At 35.8% G+C, this 23,608-nt stretch overlaps 1 protein-coding gene across 3 annotated transcripts in view; it reads right to left on the bottom strand.

Annotated features, from left to right (window-relative positions):
* The window catches only part of TENM1 (teneurin transmembrane protein 1), a 794,498-nt gene that overhangs the window by 180,467 nt on the left and 590,423 nt on the right, over window positions 1-23,608 (bottom strand). For all 3 annotated transcript variants that reach the window (XM_077888554.1, XM_077888556.1, XM_077888557.1), the window contains one exon: window positions 590-775. In XM_077888554.1, the coding sequence (XP_077744680.1) occupies window positions 590-775 (186 nt within the window). The remainder of the gene's footprint in view (window positions 1-589; window positions 776-23,608) is intronic.

The following is a 23,608-nucleotide window of genomic DNA, read 5'->3' as shown; positions in this document are numbered from 1 at the left end:
CAAAATTAGTGAAAGTTGTGACAAGGGATGGGAGAGGGTGGGTGCCTCAGTACATATTCTCTATACTAACCAATAAGCAATTCAACACAGATGTTCTACCAATGGTAGGTCAGGAGTGCCCTCCTCACATACATTAAAGACAGCTCCTAATGATATTGAATGGCCTCTGTTAAAGTAGTCCTGCTTAATGAAATTGCCTCTAAGTGCTTTCGAGTGAAACAACCTATACTTTTCAAAAGGAAAAATGGGCAGTGAATGTTATGTTCACAACAAAAGCACTTCTCTTATTAACTAATGACACTACATTCCAATGTATCTTCTTTCATTTGAGTAACTTAAAGCATGAGAAAACAAAATATAAGGAATACTGAAGTAGTGAGAAAATAAATGGCACAAGGAAGAAGTAAGATACTATCAACAAAAGAGGAAGACTCCCAGTTAATCAAACTTTCAAACTTATGGCTAACTCCCGTTCCTTTTTCTCTCCTCCAACCTCAAATTCTATGAAAAGCTTGGTGATTGATTGCTAACATGCTTTTCCTTCTTCAATTAATTCAACTTATTTTGTTCAAAGTATGCTGGTACTTACCAATAGTGCAGTGGTCGCCCTCCCATCCAGGGCTACACTCACATTTTCCATCTTTGCACTGGCCATGCTCGGCACAGTGAGAATGACAGGAGCGTTCTTCACATGTTGGTCCTACCCAACCTTCTTCACACTGGCAAATTCCTCGTGAGCAGACTCCATGGCTACCACACTCCATGGTACAAAGCTCTGTGGGAAATTAAAAGAAGATACATTTACCTATTTTATTAAAACCAGAGTCTATTCTTTCCAAAAGACATTAGAATTACCAAAAATTCCACTCTATTTTTATATTTTAAAAATATAAGCCAAATATCACAAAGACCTCTAGCATTTGAGTGAATGTGCAAGGAACTCTATAAAAAAGATAGTTAAGTCCTGAAGTATAAAATAAACCCTAAGTCAAATTGATTTTGAAAAGTCCATAAAATGATAATGGCATTCAAGGCTTAGAAATGAAGTCAGTGCCAAACAAATGTCAAGTGGGCTTTACTAAAAATTCATTAAGATCACAAATAATGTTACAAGGATTTTACAATGCTACAAGCAATCATTGGGGGGAAAACACACACGCATAGTAAAATGGTGCTCTAACGTCATTCAGGAGGAGAGGTTCTACAATTGGAAAGATAGCTTTCTAATAAAATTTATAATATACAAAAGTAAAGCTGCCAATGATGGTAATCAGCTGGTTTCCCTGAACATACAAACAATATCTGCATTTACTTTAAGCCTTTAAAATGAATCCTGGTTGATTAAAATACAGTCTTATCTTGAAATGTCATTCATTATTTGGCCAATATAATCAAGTTGTATACTGGCTCTGCCGAGGTTCTCTCCTCTGTCCCCTTGACTTTTTGTTGAGACATGCTGAATATTAATAAAGTTATGACAGGAGAGAAGCTAAAATAAAAGTTTGGCAAGCCTTTTTCTTGACTGGATACCCTTTCTGGAGGAGGAGATGGGGGATAAAAGTCTATAGAAAGAATGCAAAAGAAATAATGCAATAGGTTTTGGGTACAACTGGCCATATACCCTTCAAAGAAACAGAGTGTTCTGGATGCCAAGTCATATACCTTTCATAATCCCAAATTCTGAAACTGGTTTTATATAGTTAGAGGTATTGACATGTCATGATATCTGTATTACTCTACATTACCTTTAACAAGGGCCTTTCTGTGTAACAAAGGTTTCTAGTCTACAGATAGCAGTTATTTTTCAGTGGGTGAAAATATTCTTCTGATAAAGCCATGGGTATAGATTTTATTACTATCTAAATCAATTTGTTCACTAATTCAGTCACAAGTATTCTCTGTAGGTCAAGGTATGATAGAAAGAATAGTGGATATGAAATAAGGATTCCTCTGCATAAAAGCTGTGTACCCATAGGAAAACCACTAACATGTTCTCTTTTTTTTATGATAGTCACAGAGAGAGAGAGAGAGAGAGAGAGAGAGAGAGAGGCAGAGACATAGGCAGAGGGAGAAGCAGGCTCCATGCACCGGGAGCCCAATGTGGGATTCGATCCCAGGTATCCAGGATCGTGCCCTGGGCCAAAGGCAGGCACCAAACTGCTGCGCCACCCAGGGATCCCACTAACATGTTCTCTTAATCTTTGCTCATGTAACCACACAATGGAAGTAATAATATTTACATCTCAAAGGGTCATTGGACAGATCTGGGATATATTCTAGAGGCAGGGCCAAAAGGAGTTCCTCAAGATGGGATGTGGGGATTGAAGGAAGGAGAAAAATAAAAGTTTTGGCTTAAACAAGTGGGTGGATACTGCTGCCATTAATTAAATAGGAAAGGCTAAGGGAAGAATAAGGGTAGAAGATCAAACATTAACTTTGAGATAAATGTGTAGATAGCCAAGTGAATTTGAGAGGCCAGGGCTGGAGATATGAAATTGGCAAGCATTAGCACATAGGTGGTATTTAAAGGCATGGGACTAGATGATATCCCTAAGGAGAGAGTATAGACAACTGCTGGAATCAGCCCTGAGGTATCCCATGATTTGAAGGTAAGGTATAAAAAAAGGAACCATGAGGGTGCCTGGCAGCTCAGTCAGGAGAGCAAGGAACTCTTAAACTTGGGGTCATGAGTTCAAGCCTCATGTTCATTGTAGAGATTACTTAAATAATAAAATTTTTTTTTTTTAAAAAAAGGAGCCATTAAAAAGAGACTGGGAAGGAGAAGCAGTGAGTGATAGGAGGAAATCCAGGAGATTGTGGTCTAACTAAAGCCAGAAGAAGATGCTTTTTCAAGAAGAAGAAGAGAGTAGCAGTATAATAGTACTGAGAGGTCAAGTGAGATCTGGGCAGAGAAGTGTCCATTGAATTTATCAATATGAAAACTGTTGGTGGCTTTAGGAAGAGCTGTATTGATATGGTAGCAGTTGTAAATTCAGATTTGAATGAGTGGAAGAGTGAATGGAAAAACATGTGTGGGGTCATCAGATTGTAAGAAAAGTACAGAACCCAGAAAATACAAAAAAGGGGGGGCTTTGCCTAGTAAATGGTAGTTCAAGTAGGTTGATCTTGAAACAGCATCTACTCTCTATATCTTGCTTCTGAATCTCTAATTGATAATCTGGATTTATAATGTCAGCTCTTGTAGTGAATCTGAGGTTGTAATTATGCTCCCCTAATGGCTTTCCCCAAGGCTGAACTGAAAGGACCTTTCAAAAATTAGGGAGCTAAACAGGTCAAAACCGATCAAGTCAGAGCTAACAGAAACAATTAGGAAGCAAATTTTTGTGTATATTGCTTTATACAACTATAAACTTTAGGCACCGAAAAAATGTATCATTCTGATAATTTCCTGAAATGTAACAGGACTAGATGAACAGTAACAGCAAAATGGCAGACTAGGCTACCCTTAAACCATCTCAATATAAACCGTAGACATGTTAAATATAATTTAATAATTTTAAAGATTGCATGTCTTGGCTCACAAGAAACAGAATTATCAAATGCCAGAAACAAAGATGATGTTAACAGCCAAAGAAGTAAGCATATAAGTCAACCTCTGGCAGCTTTAAGTGGTTATCGTACCCAGTAATGACTCGGTGGTTGGGTATCTATGTCCACAGAGGAAAAAAGGATGAGATTTTTGGTCCATTAAGATGAGGCGTTGGACTGAAACTCCTGCAGAAAGTAAGGACTCTTGAAGGGATGCAATCTCAGTGAGATGGGGACTAGTAAAACTCTATCCACTAGCCCAGAGAGATGGCAAGGAATCATTAACCATAATAATGATAATAACTATCATTAATAATAATAGATTTGGGAGCTAGAAAACAATATTAAAATAAAATACTATTGAATAATAATACGTGCAGTAGAATGCCCTGAATGAAATATTTCTGAAATTTGTACTATTAAGGAGTTAAGATATTTTGTCAAGTATGCATATAAAATTTAAAAGTGAAATTATTTCTAGTAATTGTGACCTAAGTAATTTTTACTATTCTCTCCTGATGGAAACTGGAAAATCTAGACAAAACATATTTTAAAACTGTTGGACATTGCTGGAGTTCACAAAACAGTTAAGCATTACTGGGCCACATTCCAGGAGTAAAAGAAAAGCCAGAGAGGTGAGTTTGGCATATATGTATGCTTTTCCTCTGGAAGTATCTGTCAGTTCTGGTAGAGTCAGCTGGAAGACTCAGAAGCTGGGTAGAACTTTTGTCACTCTCACAGGTGCAGAAAAAAATATTTGACCACATAATGGCTAAGAAATTTCTAATACTGAAGAAAATATCAAGCCAAATATATGAAGCAAAATTGGAGGAACAAGAAAAGAGAAAAGGACAAATTTACAACATAGTAAGAGACTTTAATGCCCCCTTTCTCATTAACTGATGATAGAACAGACAAGAAATCAGAAAGGATATAAAATATTTGAGTAACATGATTATCAAATTTGATCTTATTGACACATATAGAGCAGTACAATAAATGACTACAAAGTGCACATAATTCTAAAGTGTACATAGAACATTTATAAATATTGACCATATGCTGGGCTATATAAAGCAAGTCTCAGTGTATCTCAAGTATTGAAATTATTTATAGCATGTTGTCTGCCCACTGTGGACTTAAACTTGAAATAAAAAGATAAGCAAAAAGTAACTTTAAAATACACATAAGTTTGGAAATTACAAAATATACCTCTGAAAAAACTATGGAACAAAAAGAAAATCATCATGGAAACTAGAAAATACTTTAAATAAATGAAAATACAATGAACATATCAAAATTTGTATAACTCAATTCACGTATACAGGAAAATTTATAAAGCAGAGAGGAAAATCAGCTGACAACAATGACCCATGCATCCATTCTAAGAAATTAGAAAAGCAAGGTAGACTCAAAGAGGGTAGAAGAAAGAAAATAGTAGTTATTAAAGCGGAAATTAATTAAATAGGAACAAATATGCAATAGAAAGGATCAAGAAAGCCAATGACTGCAATTTTCATAGCCCAATAAAATTGGTCAACTTCTGATGGGAACTGATCAAGAAGAAAATACAGAAGATCCTAATTACCAATACCATGAATGGGAAAGATGACATCACTATTGAGTGTACAGACATAAAACATCATAAAATAACGTTACAAACAACTTTTCGTCAATACTTTTGAAAATTTCAATGAAATGGACAAATTCCTAGTAAACACAATATACAATAATGAACATAGACACACACACAAAAGAAACTGAATAGTTTCTATGAAGAACCTCAATCCACAATGCAAAATGTTCCCACAAAAAAAATCACAGTCTCAGATCAGTACTTGTAAATATACCAAACTTTTAAGGAAGAAAAACTGCCAGTCTTGAACAATCTTTTTCAAAAAAGAGAAAAAGAAGAAACACCACAATGTGAGTTATGAGGCCAGCACAACCTTGATATAAAATTCTGACAAGAATATTTCAAGAAAAAATACAGGTCAATCTCACTTATGAATATGAATGCAAAAATCTTAAACAAAACACTCAACAACAAACCTAGCATTACATAACATGAAACAATATAATGATCAATTTATCCTTACTCTAGGAATACACGATTATGTTAATATCTGAAAATCAATCAATGTAATTCATCAGATATATGAATAAAAGAAAAAAATCATATGACCATCTAAATAGACATATAATAAGTACTTAGTAAAATATTAAATAAACATCGATTCAGGATAAAGGCTTATAGCAAATGAACACTAAGAACTTTAATCTGATAAAGATTAGCTGCAAAAAAACCTACAGCAAACATAATATTTAATAGTGAGACGCTGAAATATTTTTTCTATTATTGAGAACTTAGAAAAGTTGCTTATGATCATCACTTCTATATGCCATAATTTTAGAAGTCCTAGGCAGTGCAATAATATAAGAAAAAGAAAAAATGTATAGAAATTGAAAAGGAAGAAAGAAAGCTATCATTACTCAAAGATAGTATGATTGTACATATACAAACTGGTAAAAGAACCTATATAGAGGGACACCTGGGTGGCTCAGCGGTTGACCATCTGCCTTTGGCCCAGGACGTGATCCCAGGATCCAGGATCGAGTCCCACATAGGGGATCCTTGTGGGGAGCCTCTTTCTCCCTCAGCCTGTGTCTCTGCCTCTCTCTCTCTGTGTCTCTCATGAATAAATAAATAAAACCTTAAAATAATCTATATAGATGAATTATTAGAATACACGAATTTAGCAAGTTCTCTAGGCATGAGGCTAACATATAAAAATGTTCTCTTTTTATTGACAACAAACAATGAGAAAAATAAAACATTTATAATAGCATCACAACATCATATACCTAGCAATAAATTGAAAAAAATATTTGCAGAACCTATGATGAAAACTATAAAACTTTATGAAAGAAAATTAGAGAAGGATAAATGGAAACTATGGCAAACTCTAACTGAAAAATAAAATTAAAGATGTCAAATTCCCCCAAATTATTCTGTAGATTCAATGTAGCCTCACTCAGTATCTTGTAGCCTCACTCAGCCTCAATGTAGCCTCACTCAGTATCTTGGCAGTTTGTGTATGTGTGTATTTTTCTACATGTAGACACATGTGTTACATGTGTGTAAATATTGACCAGCTAAAGGAAGAAGCAGAATAAGGTGAGATGTACTCTAGCTAATAGCAAGACTTAGTGTAAAGTTATGCTAATATAGACAGTGGATATTGACACAATGGCAAATAGACCAATCAGATTGAATAAAGTCTTAAAACATACAAGGATACTTGATTTACAGTTAAGATGTCTCTGCAGGCAACTGTCAAATGACTGCTGTTTTAAGTTAAATCTCTCTGGGAAACTGAATATCCACTAGGAAAAAAAACCCTCACTCCATATACAAAATCAATTCCAGATAGAATTTAGTAAATGTAAATTATCAAAACTTCTAGAACACAATGTAAGAAAACAATTTTATGATCTAGGGTAAAAAAATTCTCTTAAACAGTACCCAAAAATGCTAACCATAAGGGCAAAAAATAATAAATTGGGCTGTATCAAAATTAAAAATTTGTATTCAAAAGACAAAGAGAAAACATGCTATAAGTGGTAGAATATATTCATAGAACATAAAACTGAAAAAGAGCTTGTGTCCAGAATATACAAAGAACTTCTTAAAATCAATAATAACAAGGCACATAACTCAACAGGAGAATAGGCAAGAGATCTTGGGATATCCGAGTGGCTCAGTCAGTTAGCATCTGACTCTTGGTTTTGGCTCAAGTTTTGATCTATCTCAGGGTCATGAGTTTGAGCCCTATATTGGGCTCTGTGCTCAGCGTGAAGTCCGCTTGCAATTCACTGCCTCTCCATCTTCCTCTGCCCCCCCCTTATGTGCTTTCTTTCTCAAATAAATAAATAAAATCTTAAGAAAAAAATGGGCAAGAGATCTGAAGAAGTCGTTTATAAGAGGATATCCAAGTCTACAAAAGCATATGGAAATATGCTCAGCATCATCACTTATCAGGGAGATACAAAATAACATAACAATGAAATACCACTGCACACCCACAGAGATGGTTAAAATCTATAGGATTGACAGTGAGAAGTGTTGGTGTCAGTGTGAAGTAATAAAAAGTTTCATGTATTACAGGTGATTGTGTAAATTGGTACGACCACTTTGGGAAACTCTTTGACATTATCTGCTAAAGTTTGATATATGTATATCATGTGGCTTAGCAATTCCACTTCTTACTATTTACTCAACAGAAGTATGAGCAAACAAATATTCACTGAAATATATGTATAAAAGTGTTCATAGGATTATATGTGTTGGCAAGAAATGGAAATGCTTTAAATATCCATCAACAGTAGAAGATATAATTGTGGTAATTTTGCAAAAAAGTAATAACATCACAATGAAAATGGGTGATCTACAGCTACGTACCATAAGATAGATGAATCCCACCAAAACTAATTTTGAGTGAAATAAATGAAATGCAACATCATATATGCTGTAAGATTCCATTAATAAAATTTTTGGAAAGCAGGCAAATATTAGAAGTCAGAGTAGTTATGCCGGGGAGGAAGGAAGAAGGAGGTAATAATTGGCGGGGGGGACACAAAGGAGGCTTCTAGAGACAGTATCCTATAGTTTGACTTGGGTGGCAGTTAGCAAGTGTTTCATACTCAGATAATTCAGTAGGCTGTATACTTATGACCTTTGTACTTTTCTGTATATGTGTTACATTTTAATAAAATGTTAAGAAATTAATTGTAATGACTAAAAGAACAGAAACATACAGAAATTTACAACTTTCAAGGTGGAAAAAGAATGAAGATAACTCAAAGAAAAAGCCAAAAAGGGAAAAGACAAAGAAAAATAAATATTATAAGTAGGAGACACAAAAGAAGATTCTGAGCTATAAATCCAAACATGTCAGTAATCCCAGTAAATAAAAACAAACTGAACTTGAAATTTAAAAGAGAGACTTTGGAACTGAGTGGAAAAGGAAAGCTAGTTATGTTCTTTCTATTAAAAAGATATGTGCTGAAACATACTAACACAAATTTAGTAATAATAGGAAAAAGGCATTCTAGAAAAGTACCATCCAAGAGCAACTTAGTGTAGCTATAACATTATCAGACAAAATGGATTTCAAGATATAAAGCATTATTATGGATAAAGAGAGTCATCATGTAATAATAAAAGGAATAATTCATCAGGGAGATGTAACAATCCAGACTGAATAAGAAAATATAGCTTCTAGATATATTAAAGCAAAAACTGATAGACTGATAATAAGACAAATCGAAAATGTCACAATCAGTAATAAGAAGATAAAAAATTAGTGAGGAGGTAGAATGTTTGAATAGTACAATGAACAACTTTAATATACTGGACATATATGGAACCCAAAGCTATGACTATATGATACATATTCTTTTCAAGCACATAGAGAATACCTACAAAAACTGAAAAACAGTAGTTCACAAGGCAAAGCTCAATAAATGGCAAAGATTTTACATCATACGATCTTTCAACAAAATGCACTAAAGATAGAAATCGATAAACAAAAAGCAAAAAAAAAAAAAAAACCACAGAAAAGTGTTAAGAACACACTTTAAAATAACTCATGAATTACATAAAAATTATTTTGGAAATTAGGAACTGAATAACAATGAAAATACTATTTATAAAAATTTGTGGGATACAGTTTAGACAGTTACCCAAAGGAAATTTACAGCCCTACATACATTTAACAGAAAAGAACAATCGAAAATTAATGAACAAAGTGTCTAACTCAAAAAGTAAGAAAAAAGACTGCACATAAGTAGAAAGAAGGAAACCAAAAAAGGTAAGAGCAGAAGTTAATGAAACAAGAAACAAACAATAGAGAAGATCAACAAACCCCAAATCTGTTCCTTTTGATGTGAATAATTAAATAGAGAACCCTCTGGCAACAGAGAGCAAGGAAAATAAGAAAAGAAATGATACAAATAAACGTTAAAGACTAAAATATAAAAGTAAAGGAGAGTGCTATGAACAACCTTATGCCAGTAAGTTTGAAATCTTAGATGAAGTACACATTTTTCAAGGAAACAAAATGGACTAGAGAAGAAATACAAAGCCTGAAAACACATTAAAGACATTGAAAATGGCCTACATGGTTTTGTATGTGTATTTTGCTAAACTCCAAGGAACAAATAATCTATAAGCTATACCAGAGAATAGGAAAAGAGAGAAGTCTTCCTGAATGATTTTGTGAGACTATTATAATCTAGTTCCAAAATGGGGTAAGAAAGGAAGGGACTTTTCTACAGGCCAATCTCACTTTTTGGCTGCACAAATCCCCAATAAAACATCTGGAAATCAAACCAGCACATATACATAGATACACACAAATATAGAAATTACAACCGGAGCACCTGAGTGGCTCAGTTGGTTAAGCCTATGACTTTGGCTCTCATGTCATGACCTCAGGGTCCTAGATCCAGCCCTGAGTCAGGCTTCATGCACAGCGGGGAGTCTGCTTCTCCCTCTCCTTCTCCCACTGCCCCTCCCCCACTCATGTGCATGAGTACTTTCTCACTCTCAAATAAATAAATAAATCCTTTTAAAAACTCCAGGAATTACAACCAGGTAGGCATGAATGCTAGAATGGTTTAGCTTTTGAAAATGTAGTCCTGTAATTCATCATTGAATTAATCCATTTCACTTTAAGTTCATTTCATAATGGATTATCTTAAATAAAATTATCTTATCTGAAATACAGAAAGAGCATTATATAAAATTTGGTCCCTATTTATGATAGGATCTCTCAGCAAAACAGGATTAGAAGGGGACTTACTGAATATTATAAAAGTGATTTACCACAATCCCAAAGTAAGGATCACACTTAGTAAAAATAGAGACATTCCTCTTAAAGTCAAAAGTAGTACAATTAACCATTGCTTCTAATTCAATGTTGTACTAGAGATGTTGGCTAGCATGATAAGACAACCAAAACTATATAATGTGTAATACCTGAAAAGGAAGAGGCAAAATGGAATGTATAGGTAAACTAAGAAAATTAGAAGAGGATAGCAATGTTGTTGGATACAAGATCAACAGAAAAAAAAAGATCAACATCATGTCTATACATAGAAGCCAAATTAAAATATGTACTTAAAAAATCTCACAATAATAAATCTAGCAAAAAAAAGTTCAACATTATTTTATATAAGATTTTTAGAACTTTTCTAGCAGCTTGGGAAGATGGCAGAGTATGAGGACCCTGAGCACATCCTGTCCCATGTTTACAACTGGATATCATCCACATCCAAGTCAATAAACCAGAGAGTGATTCAAAGACCGGCAGAACAAATTAAATATTGAGAAGAAGCTGCATCTGAAAGGTTAGGAAGGTCAGAAGGTGGAAGGGAGGCTGCTTGCAGGAGGGATGGAGCTGCATGGAGGGGAAAGGGCAGAGAAACAGGCCCTTACACCAGGGATTTCACATGAGGAAGACTAATCCCTGTAACATTTGGCTTAGAAAACCAGAGGGGCTGAATTCTGTGTGTTTGTATGACCAGTGGGACTTGGGAGCCTGGAGTTTTAAGTCAGGTGAGCTGTGAGGGCAGGCGATGGTTGGGTCACTGCCCTTAAAGAGACAGCAGCCTGTGCAGAGGTAACATAAAAATGGCAGTTTACACAATGCCAGAGGCAAATGGGAGACAGATTTGTTCATACTGAGTTTTGAGGTACTGGGGGGACTTCTGTGAAAATGAGGGAGCTGGCAGGTGCTATTTTTCTCTCCCATACCCCAGTATAAACACAGAGCCCCCTGTGGAAGGTGGGGTGGCACAGACACTTGAAGCATTGGCTCAGGGCTCAGGGCAAATTTCATTACAGCTGAGTGAGCACCCAGCACAGCTGCAGGGCAGCACCCAGCCACACATGCCCAGGTACCCATGTACACCACACCCACACACCAGGTGCACAGCTGCTGCCTCACACCATGCTCAGCCACCACATGGTGCCCCCTGTTGCCCTGGCGCAGGCCCCTCAGCCACTGCAGCATTTTAGAGGATCTGTCATAGTACTAGTGGCCCAGTGCAAATTTTGATAACACTGCCAACCTGCTCCCAAGTTCCCCAATGGGCACCCTCCCTCAGAGCTGGTCTGCCTGGGTCACACTAACACCACAGAGAGTAAGCACAGCCCACAACAGGCAGAATCAGGGCAGATGACTGCACTGAAAGGAAAAGTGACTCCGGCACAGCAGCAAAGCCTAAGCAACACATAGGACATTCTCCTGAAGTGCCAGGTTCTGGTGAATAGGGGAATTGCATAGCAGGGCACTCCAGGACCTCCTCTTCATAAAGTCACTGCTTTCGGGAGCAGAAGACATAGCTGACTTTCATAAAACACACAAATGGACACAGAGAGGCAGACAAAATGATGAGACAGAGAAATTTATTCCAAATGAAAGAAAAGGACAGGTCATGGCCAGAGAGTTAGTGAAACGGATACAAGTCACATGCCTGATAGAGAGGATTGAAAGCAATGATCATAAAGATACTCACTAAACTTGAGAAAGGAGGAAGGCATGAGTGAGACCTTTAATACATAGGAGAAACTCAATAAACAAATTGAGAAACACATCTGATAGAATGTAGCAGAGTGGAAGAAACAGATGAATGAATTAGTGACCTAGAAGACAGAGTAATGGAAAGTAATCAAGCTTAACAAAAGAGAGAAAAAAGAATTACATAAAATGAGAATAGATTTGGGGAGCTCAGTGATTCCAACAAACATAATAACATTCTTATAATAGGAGTCCTAGAAGAAGAAGAAGAGAGAAAAGGGGGTAGGAAATTTATTTGAAGAAATAATAGCTGAAAACTTCCCCAATCTGAGGAAGAAACCAGATATCCAGATCCAGGGAGCAGAGAGAACTCCTGTCAAAATCAATAAAAGCAGACCCATATCAAGGCATATTATAATTAAATTTGAAAAATATAGCGAGAAAGAAAAAAATCTTAAAAACACCAAGACAAAAGAAGTAACTCAAAGGAAAGTCCATAAGGCTAGCAGGAGATTTCTCAACAGATATTTGGGAAGCCAGAAGGGAGGGGCGTGATATATTCAACATGCTCAATGGGAAACATCTGCAGCAAAGAATATTCTATGCAGCAAGGCTATAATTCAGAATAGATGGAGAGATAGTTTCTCAGACAAAAACTAAAGGAGTTCATGAACACTAAATCAGCACTGAAAGAAACATTAAAGGGGACTCTTTGAGTGGAGGAGAGACCAAAAGTGACAGTATAAAGGTAGGCAACACAAAATCAGTAAAAATGAATATTTCTGTAAAAATCAGTCAAGGAACTCACAAAAAAGGATATCAAATATAACATATACCTAAGACATAGGGAGGAAAGGAGAAAAGACTGGGTTCAACCTTAAATGACCATCAACTTAATACAGACTATTGGGTTCAACCTTAAATGACCATCAACTTAATACAGACTATTGGGTTCAACCTTAAATGACCATCAGACTGTTTTATGCAGAAGAGGTTATATACAAACCTAATGGTAACCATATATCAGATACCACTAATAAACATGCAAAGAAGGAGAAATAAATCCAAATATATTACTAAAGAAAACCAGCAAAACATGAGAGAAAGCCTGGAAAGGATCAGAGAAAATCTTCAGAAACAACCACAAGTAATAAAATGGTAATAAATACATATCAATAATTATTTTGAATGTAAATGGACTAAACCCTCCAATTAAAACACACAGGGTGATAGAATGGATAAAAAAGACCCATCTGTATGTTTCCTACAAGACACTCATTTTAGACATAAAGACACCTGCAGATTAAAAGTGTGGAGATGGAGAAACATTTATCACACAAATGGATGTCAAAAGAAAACTGGAGTATCAACACTTATATTAGACAAAATAGACTTTAGAACAATGACTGTAACAAGTGTCAAAGAAGGACACTATAATAAGAAAGGGGATAATCCAAAAAGAAGATACAACAATTGTAAAAGTATATGCACCCAAGATGGGAGCACCCAAATATATAAACATTTAATAACAAACATAAAGGAACTGATAATTATAATACTAGGGGACTTTAACACCCCACCTACATTAATGGACAGACCATCTAAGCAGAAAATCAACAAGAAAACAACAGCTTTGAATGACAGGAACAGAGACACTTTATTCAGAACATTCCATCCTCAAACAGCAGAATACACGTTCTTTTCAAGTGCACATGGAACAGTCTCCAGAATAGATCACATATTAGCCCACAAATCCAGCTTGAACAAATCCATGAATATTGAAGTCATATATCATGCATCTTTTCTGACTGCAATGCTATGAAACTAGAAGTCAAGCACACACACACACACACACACACACACACACACAATCTGGAAAGACCACAAGTACATGGAGGTTAAATAACATGCTACTAAACAATGAATGGGTCAACCAGGAAATAAAAGAAGAAATAAAAAAGTACATGGAAACTAATGAAATTGAACACATAACAGTCCAAAACCTCTGGGAGGCAGCAAAAGTGGTTCTAAAAGGAAGTTTATAGCAATATAGTCTATCTCAAGAAGCAAAAAAAAAATCGCAAATACACAACCTTACACCTAAAGGAGGTAGGAAAAGAACAATAAACAAAACCCAAAACCAGCAGAAGGAGGGAAATAAATAAAGATTAGAGCAGAAATAAATGATATAGAAACGAAAAAAAAAACCCAATAGAACAGATCTATGAAAGCAGGAGCTGTTCTTTGAAAAAGCTAATAAAATTGATAAACCCTAGCCAGACTTACCAAGAAAAAAAGAGAAAGGACTCAAATAAATAAAATCACAAATGAGAAAGGAGAAATAACAACCAACATCACAGAAATACAAACAATTATAAGAAAATATTATGAAAAACTGTATGTTGATTAGACAACCTAGAAGAAATGGATAAACTCTCTAGGCATATATGAATTACCAAAACTGAGTCAGGAAGAAATAAAAAATTTGAACACACTGATAACAAGCAAAGAAATTGTATCAATAATCAAAAAACAAAAGTCCAGGGCCAGATGGCTTCACACGTGAATTCTACCAAACATTTAAAGAAGAGTTAACACCTATTCTTCTCAAATTGTTCCAAAAAATAGAATAGGAAAGAAAATTTCCAAATTCACTCTATGAAGCCAGCATTACCCTGATGCCAAAACCAGATAAAAACCTCACAAAAAAGAGAACTACGGGCCAATAACCATGATAAACATAGATGCAAAAATCCTTAACAAAATATTAACAAGCCAAATTCAACAATACATTAAAAAAATCACTCACCATTATCAAGTGGGTTTTTTTTTTAAAGATTTCATTTATTTATTCATGAGAGACACAGAGAGAGAGGCAGAGACATAGGCAGAGGGAGAGGCAGGCTCCCTGTGGGGAGCCTGATGCAGGACTTGATCCCAGAACCCCGGGATCACGACCTGAGCCAAAGGCAGGTGCTCAACCATTGAGCCACCCGGGTGCCCTTCAATTGAGATTTATTCCTGGGTTGCAAGGGTAGTTCAATATTCACAAATCAATATATGTGATACACCACATCAATAACAGAAAGGATAAGAACCATATGATCATTTCAATAGATGCTGAAAAAGCATTCAGTAAAGTACAATATCCATTCATTATAAAAACTCGCAAGAAAGTAAGTTTCAAGGAAACATACCTCAACATAATAAATACCATATATGGAAAAGCCCAGAGCTAACATCATTCTCAATGGGGAAAAACAGAGTTTTTTTCCTTAAGGTCAGGAACAAGACTGGGATGTCCACTCTCACCACTGTTAGTTAACAAATTACTGGAAGTCCTAGCCACAGCAGACAACAAAAAGAAATAAAAGCTCCCAAATTGGCAAGAAAGAAATAAAATTTTCACTCTTTGCAGAATAACATGATACTCTATATAAGAAAACCCAAAAGACTACCAAAAAATTGCTAGAACTGATACATGAATTCAGCAAAGTTTCAGGATAGAAAATCACTGTACAGAAATCTGTTGCACTCTTGAAATCAGATGTATTACCTCACACCTGTCAGACTAGCTAAAATCAACAACACAAGAAACAACAGATGTTGGCAAAGATGTGGAGAAAAGGGAACCCTCTTGCACTGTTGGTGGGAATGCAAACTGGTTTGCAGCTACTGTGGAAAACAGTATGGAAGTTCCTCAAAAAGTTAAAAATAGAACTAGCCTGCTATCCAGCAATCATACCACTGCATATTTACCCAAAGAATACAAAAACATTAATTCAAAGGGATACATGGAAGCCTGTGTTTATAATGGCAGTATTTACAATAGCTAAGATATAGAAGCAGCCCACGTGACCACTGATTGCTGAATGGATAAAGATGTGGTATATATACCACATCTATCTATCTATCTATTATCTATCTATCTATCTATCTATCTATCTATCTATCTATCTATCTATCATCTATCTCTATTCCATTATATATATATAATGGAATATTATTTAGCTATGAAAAAGAATGAAACCTTGCCATTTGCAATGACATGGATGGAGCTAGAGAGTATAATGCTAAGCAAAATGAGTCAGAGAGAGAAAAATACCATATGATTTCACTCATATTTGGAATTTAAGAAACAAAACAAATGAGCAAAGGGAAAAAAAGAGAGAGAAAAGAAATAGACTCTTAGCTATAGAGAACAAACTGATGGTTACCGGAGAGATGGGGGTGGGGGATGGGAGAAATAGGTGATGGGGATTAAGGAGTGTATTTGTGATGAACACTAGGTGATATATGGAATTGTTGACTATATTGTACCCCTGAAACTAACACAACACTGTATGTTAACTAACTGAACATGAAAATAAAAACTGAAAAAAATAAAACAAAATACAAAAGAAAATGTTAAACTTTTTGAACTGAAGAAGATACACAAAGACTCAATCAATGGAGAGATATACTGTGTTCATGGCCCACAAGCCTCAATATCATCAGGATGCCAATTTTCCTCTATCAGTTCTATAAGTTCAATGTAATTCCAGTCAATATCCCAACAACATTTTTCATAGAGTTTGAAAACCTTATCCCAAAATCTATATGGAACAGAAAAGACTAAGACTCCCAAGAACATTTTGAAGAAGCATATTCATTGATGTGTGTGTCCTAACCTAAATGTGCATCAATAGGAAAATGGATATATAAGTTTTGTTGCATTCATACAGTATAAAAAACACAGAGGCTAATTTGAATGAAGTAGAAGTACATGCCTTAATATGGATAAACCTTTAAACATAATGATGAAGGAAGAAAACGAGCTATTCATACGAAATGTAAGCACATGGAGAAAAAATATTTTCTAGGTATGCATGTATTTATAAAAGCTTACAAATATGTACAAGGATGATGAAATTTAGGATTGCCGTTTCCCCTGCAGGGAAGGGAGAGGAATGGGACCACCACAGGACACACAGGGACTTCACTAGTATTTGTTAATTTTTATTTATTTATTTTTTTAGTATTTGTTAATTTTTAAAGCTAAGTTGTGAGTTCATTATGTTATTTATACCCCTGAAATATTTAATAATGATTTACAAAAGAATATAAAGAATCAGTGAGAAACAACTTTCTTTAGGGACTGCTCTATTGAATAAGTAAGTGGAGCTATGACTTATCCTAACTCTTGCACTCCTCAACACAAAACCCTTCATGGATATAAGCCACAACCACTAACTTGATTTATAGTTTCAGCACCTCAAGTATCCAGGTGGGAAGCAATATCCTCATGAGTGCAGGAATACTCTAAGAAATAAATTACTACAAATGGAGAAGCAGATCTTAAACAATAAGCATTCCTCATTTTGAACTACATCAACATCCCTGCAATTGCATCCAGTTCCAAATGGAGTTTCTGGACCGATTCTAAGATGTTTTTCCATCCCAATCTTTTTATAATCAGCAGTGGGGTAGGCATGGGGCAAGGACTAACAGAAAATAGATGCTGGCAATTGTATAATTTATAAACATGATAGAAATAATATTTGTTCTAATATATTTGTCTCATGAGTAGTTCTATTCTATGTGTAATATTTTCTATCTGGTTGAAAATACATTAACATTACAGGCTACAAAATATGACAAAAGAATGCTAAAATATAAACATTCTTCTGTGCAAATGTATTGGAAAAGAACATGAAAAATACAGGCAGACACTTTAAAGTTCTATTGAGACATTTCATTTTTAATAAGTTTCTTTATGCATGTCGACAATGAACAACACTTGTATAAATTGAACTAGGATACAACTGGAACACTTCTTTGTTGCATGCTGACAAAGAACAATTTGATTAAACAGTAAATCCTTCACAGCTTCCCTCAGAACCATTTCTCTGAGATTTACTTTTTAGACAAAAGTTCCCAGTAAATTCTGTTACTCTTAGAACTTGGCTGTGCCCAATATTAGACAATGTTAATACTGGTCACCCCAAAATATTAAATCTGGGCATCTATACGTGCCAATATATATATTTTATGCACTTCTGTAATATTTTCAATAATACTATGTGACATTTAAACAAGGAGAGGACACTTTTAATGTAAAAATTCTTAAAAATTAAGAAATTATTATGTGTCTACTTGTTCAGCATCAAGTAGAATCAGTTAAAGATCAAAGGAAATCAGACTGGGACCATAAGGAAAATCAAGAATTGGGAATGAATGATCCTGAATGGAAACTTTTCTTTTGTTAGATTACAACACAATGTTTTTTGGGGGAGAAATTATGAGGATTTTCTCACTGTCTTGTGTGATTAACGTGGGAAATAAGACTAAGGGAAAAAAAGTAAGTTGATTTGGGATGTGTGGGCAGTGTGAACTCACACAGCCTGAGGGCTGAAAAGTTTTTACAGTGTATACCAAGTTCCTCACTAAAATCAAGCAGTGAATCAATCACAAATAAGAAGTATTATTCAGAAGAAAAGTTTGTGTACTTGGTTTCATTTTCTCAAATACTGGAATCATTTTTATTTTACTGCTTTCAGCTCCTTTCATTCCTCAGTGGTAGACATTCTAGCTGAGAGTGGGACTACTATAAGTATTAATAGAACACATGCTCATGAATGCAGGCATGCACATACACATGCACACACATTTTTTTGGTCTCTATTTCTCTGAAAAGCAATTGGAAAAATGTTTGTTAATAATGCATTTATTTTACTGCTTAGAGCTAACTTCAATGATGATTTTTTTAAAGTTTTTTTTAAATTTTTATTTATTTATGATAGTCACACAGAGAGAGAGAGAGAGAGAGAGAGAGCGGCAGAGACATAGGCAGAGGGAGAAGCAGGCTCCCTGCACCAGGAGCCTGATGTGGGATTCGATCCCGGGTCTCCAGGATCACGCCCTGGGCCAAAGGCAGGCACTAAACTGCTGCGTCACCCAGGGATCCCCACGTCCATATGATCTTGACAAGTACCTAGCTATGACAAAGACTTGGTGTCATCTTGGGCTATAGATTACATTTTGGGGGGTATTTTATTTGTTATATAATAGGGAATGCTTCTTTAGGTATAGAAACCCTAGGACACACGCATTACCCTTGTCCCTCCACCCCAGCATTACAATGGGTTTCAATATATGTTAGTAATCTTAACACTATCTTACCTTTGAACAAGAATCTGATTGAAGAGATTACAAAATGTCAGCTAGTGCCTTCTGTACAAATAACAATATACAAGCAGCGGTAACAACAACAGCAACAACAACAACAAAAACAACACCACACTCCAGCCTATAAAAATCTTGAGATGATTCTCAAATTCTTGATGGATAAGAATACGAATGTGAAAGAATCTAGTATTCAAAGATCAAGAGTAGAATTACTTTCAGCTTAATGTTTCATAGATTATGGTTATCACATGACTTTGGATTTCCTTTATAAAATGGTGAACTGTTCTTTGGTAAATCTGAAAAACCCGGTAAGACAGAAAGAAATCATGCCTGGCTTACAACTTTTGAATTCAATAAAACCGCTGGCCTTTTTTTCAATATCTAGATTCTTTCCTTTGGAATAAATCCTGTTTCCTTTTTGGTCAAATAAAATATTCTCCCATATGTCTAGAGGTCATATTTTGCCTATCTCAGTGATCAGAGGCTGGAATAACTGAGGCTGGGGTGAACCTCTGAAATTCATGGCTATGGGATGCAAGGGATGCAAGATTGTGTGCCAATCTTTTGATTATGAACACAACGCACTCGCCCATCCTATAGTAATCCCCTACTGCCAAAGAATGTTGAAATCTGGATACTTGTCTCACAATTACTTTTCACTTGACCCAATAGGTATTAGATTGTCAGGGTAAACCATTACCCTTAAGACAAAATAAGAACTTCGGGAACCCCCAACCTATCAGTAGTAGTGGGCCATGTGCTCTGGACTAAGTGTTCAGCTGAGGAAAATTTGTGTGGTCTATCCACAGCTTTTTACCAAGATATTCTTAACATCTTTGCTACCTATTTGCAGTCTGTGACCATCTAAAAGGTCAGGCCTAACTGGCTTATCAGGGTATCAAACACATTATCACTGGCCTCAATAAAATAGTATTCTCACAAAACAATATACAACTACTATTGTGATAATTATGCTACATCCTGGCTCAGAGTGGCTACTTAAGAAGTAGTTATTAGAAAGTCAGAAAGCTATTCTTTTTTTTTTTTTTATTTATGATAGTCGCACAGAGAGAGAGAGAAGCAGAGACATAGGCAGAGGGAGAAGCAGGCTCCATGCACCGGGAGCCTGACGTGGGATTCGATCCCGGGTCTCCAGGATCGCGCCCTGGGGCAAAGGCAGGCGCCAAACCGCTGCGCCACCCAGGGATCCCCAGAAAGCTATTCTTTATAAAGTTTTGCACTCTTTTTGGCATGATTTGACATAATGTTAAGATTTCAATAGGGAGAATTTTCTCCCCCTTCTCTGACTGGTATTAGACCTGTTTTCCCTTCTTGAAAAAATTTTGGCATCACCTCTTTTGTCCTCCAAATGACTGTCATTAATCCCTTTGATGTACATCTAAAATTCCTGCATGGTGTTTTGCTAAGGCAGTAAGCCTCCCAATTTAACACAGAAAGGTCCGTGTCCCCTGAAGCTCTGTCAATAATGGACTGAGGGATCTTCAGAGACACACTCAAGTTCCCAAACACACCTGAAAGTATATTTCAATGGTGAAGCCAAAGCTGTCTGGTGGAAGGACACTTCATGCAGACTGACAAATTTATTCTGAATTTGAAAGGGCTTAGAGAGTTGGGTTTTCCCCCATTTCAACACGCTTGTGAAGGGCTCCCTAGCTTTACAAAATGAAGTCTAATTGCAGTTCTCCAGAGAGACAGTGCTAGCAGTCATAAGGCCACCTGTGCAACTGTTGTAAGCTCCTGCATCATAAATGCAAGAGTGTTCAAGGTATTACAGAGGCATGGAAAGCAGCTTTCTGTCAAAGACCCAGGGAAGGGCAGCATACATATTTACAAAGCTGCCATCATTGCCCAGCAGACCATGCACCTACAGTTTATTTTTACCCCTATAAATAAATATGACAAGGAGAAAAGAAATGTAAAGAATCCAGAGTCAACAAAATCCTCCGCATGAAGAAAACAAAGGCATATAAATGTCCTTATACATCATTTGAATACACAGCTCAGTGCCACTTAATACATTCAGTTTTTTTAACTTATAATTTTATTCTATGGCAATCACTAAAATGTTTAAAAGGCTCTATGGTGATTAGTGTCATTTGAACTTTGAGGGAAATATTTTATATGTGTCGTAAGAGCCGTATCCATTCTTCTAAGGATTAGTAATGGAATAAAGAAGTTGATTTCATGTCTATCCTTGTCCCAACAAAACCAATATTCCAGTGACATTACACTATACTGCAAGAAAGCTATGAGTAGGTAGTATATTAACTTAGCTGTATTTAGACAAAGTTACAGTCCTTGACTTTCAATTTCACAAATAGCATGCTACATAGTTCTACCTGGCTAGTCCACCAGCACCCTAAAATCAGTATGTGTATAACATATCTTTTAATTTCTGCTCATAATCCAATTTCTTACCCTGATTTTGCTATTTTTGTCAATACCATGATAATGTTCCTGGTTTCCAAAACTAGGAACCTTCGCATTATGTTTTCATCTTCTTTTTGCCTCATGCTCTAGTCAGGTCTTTCTTCTGTTTTCAATTCCACTTCTACTTCTCTCTCTCCAGAGCCAATATAGCATGGTAGTTAGGAGTCTGGACTCTGAAGCCTGATTTCTTGGGCTGGAATACTAATTAGCTCAGTCATGTGGTCATGGGCAAGTCACTAAATCTTTCTGTGCTTTAGTTTCCCATCTAGAAAATGGGGTTGTAAGATTCTAGTGAGTCAATATGTGCAAAGTGCTTACAACAGTGCTGGGTATATAATAAGTGCTATGTAAGTATTAGCTAATATGATTATGTCTGTTTCCAATACACATATCAGGGCCTTTATCATCTTGTGTCTTGAGTCTCACTGAAGTCTTGCTATTGGTTTCTCAAATGCTCTGTTCTCTCTTTAAACATCCCACAACCAACTATAAGCTAGAATACTAGAATCTCAAGAATTGGGAGAGGTGTAAAATTCATTCGGTTCAACCCCTCTCTTTGATATACAAGCATCCTACTTTTTTGATATTTTCCTTAAAGTTTAGCTATTGCAAAAAAAAAAAAAAGTTTAGCTATTGCTTCACAAAACCAATTCCAAGTCTATTTTTATTTTGCCATATTAGAAAGTAATTTGTCCATGTGAACTGAGATCTGCTGTCTTCCTCTTTCACCAATTTATTTTATTTCTGTCCTTTTGATCTACCAAAAATTGACATGTTCTCTCTTCCACCGGCCAGTCTCTTGGATAATCAATAATAGCTATTTAATCTCAAAGTTGTTCCTCTTCTAACCATCACTGAGTCTTTCAAGAATTCATCATATTACATATTACAAGCCATTCCATGGTTTGTTTACCCTTAACATCTTGGTTTCTCTTCGTTGGACAAAGCACAGCTCTGGTCACACACTGTATGTAAAAATATTTCAGAGTTTCTCAAAGCACACTAATGTCCAAAATCTTTAGCTTAGAAATCTAAACTCTTCTCAACCAAACCATGATTGTTACATTTCTTACTTTAGCTTTCATTATTTCACTATTTGCATCCTTTGCTACAGACAAATTTGACTACTAGCCATGTCCTGAATTCCCTTCTTTTTCATGCATCTGGAGCTACATCATATGTTTCTGTTCTTCTTCAACGCCTTTCACACAGCCTATCTCTATCTTCCCAAATGATCCTTCAGCTTGCAGCTTGAATGACACTTTTGTTAGGTAACAGTCCATGTTCCATGATGCTCCAAGGCTGGAATGGTATTACCTTCTTTTGTTCTCTTACAGAAATTTGTTTACATACCTCTAAAAGCTGTTACTGCATATAATCTGTTACTGTAGCTTTTTATACATATGTATTATTCTCTCTATCATAGTATAAGGTGATGAAGGCAGTAGCAGGGTCTCAATCTTTTTTCTTTCTTTTTTTTATTATTTTTTTTAATTTATTTTTTATTGGTGTTCAATTTACTAACATACAGAATAATCCCCAGTGCCCGTCACCCATTCACTCCCACCCCCTGCCCTCCTCCCCTTTTACCACCCCTAGTTCGTTTCCCAGAGTTAGCAGTCTTTACGTTCTGTCTCCCTTTCTGATATTTCCCACACATTTCTTCCCCCTTCCCTTATATTCCCTTTCACTATTATTTATATTCCCCAAATGAATGAGCACATATAATGTTTGTCCTTCTCCGACTGGCTTACTTCACTCAGCATAATACCCTCCAGTTCCATCCACGTTGAAGCAAATGGTGGGTATTTGTCATCAATTTTTTTTCTTATACATCCCGACACATGATAAGCACT

This window comes from Canis aureus, chromosome X (genome assembly GCF_053574225.1).
Source record: "Canis aureus isolate CA01 chromosome X, VMU_Caureus_v.1.0, whole genome shotgun sequence".
Lineage (NCBI taxonomy): Eukaryota > Metazoa > Chordata > Mammalia > Carnivora > Canidae > Canis > Canis aureus.
This window is presented reverse-complemented; position numbering and strand designations above follow the sequence as displayed.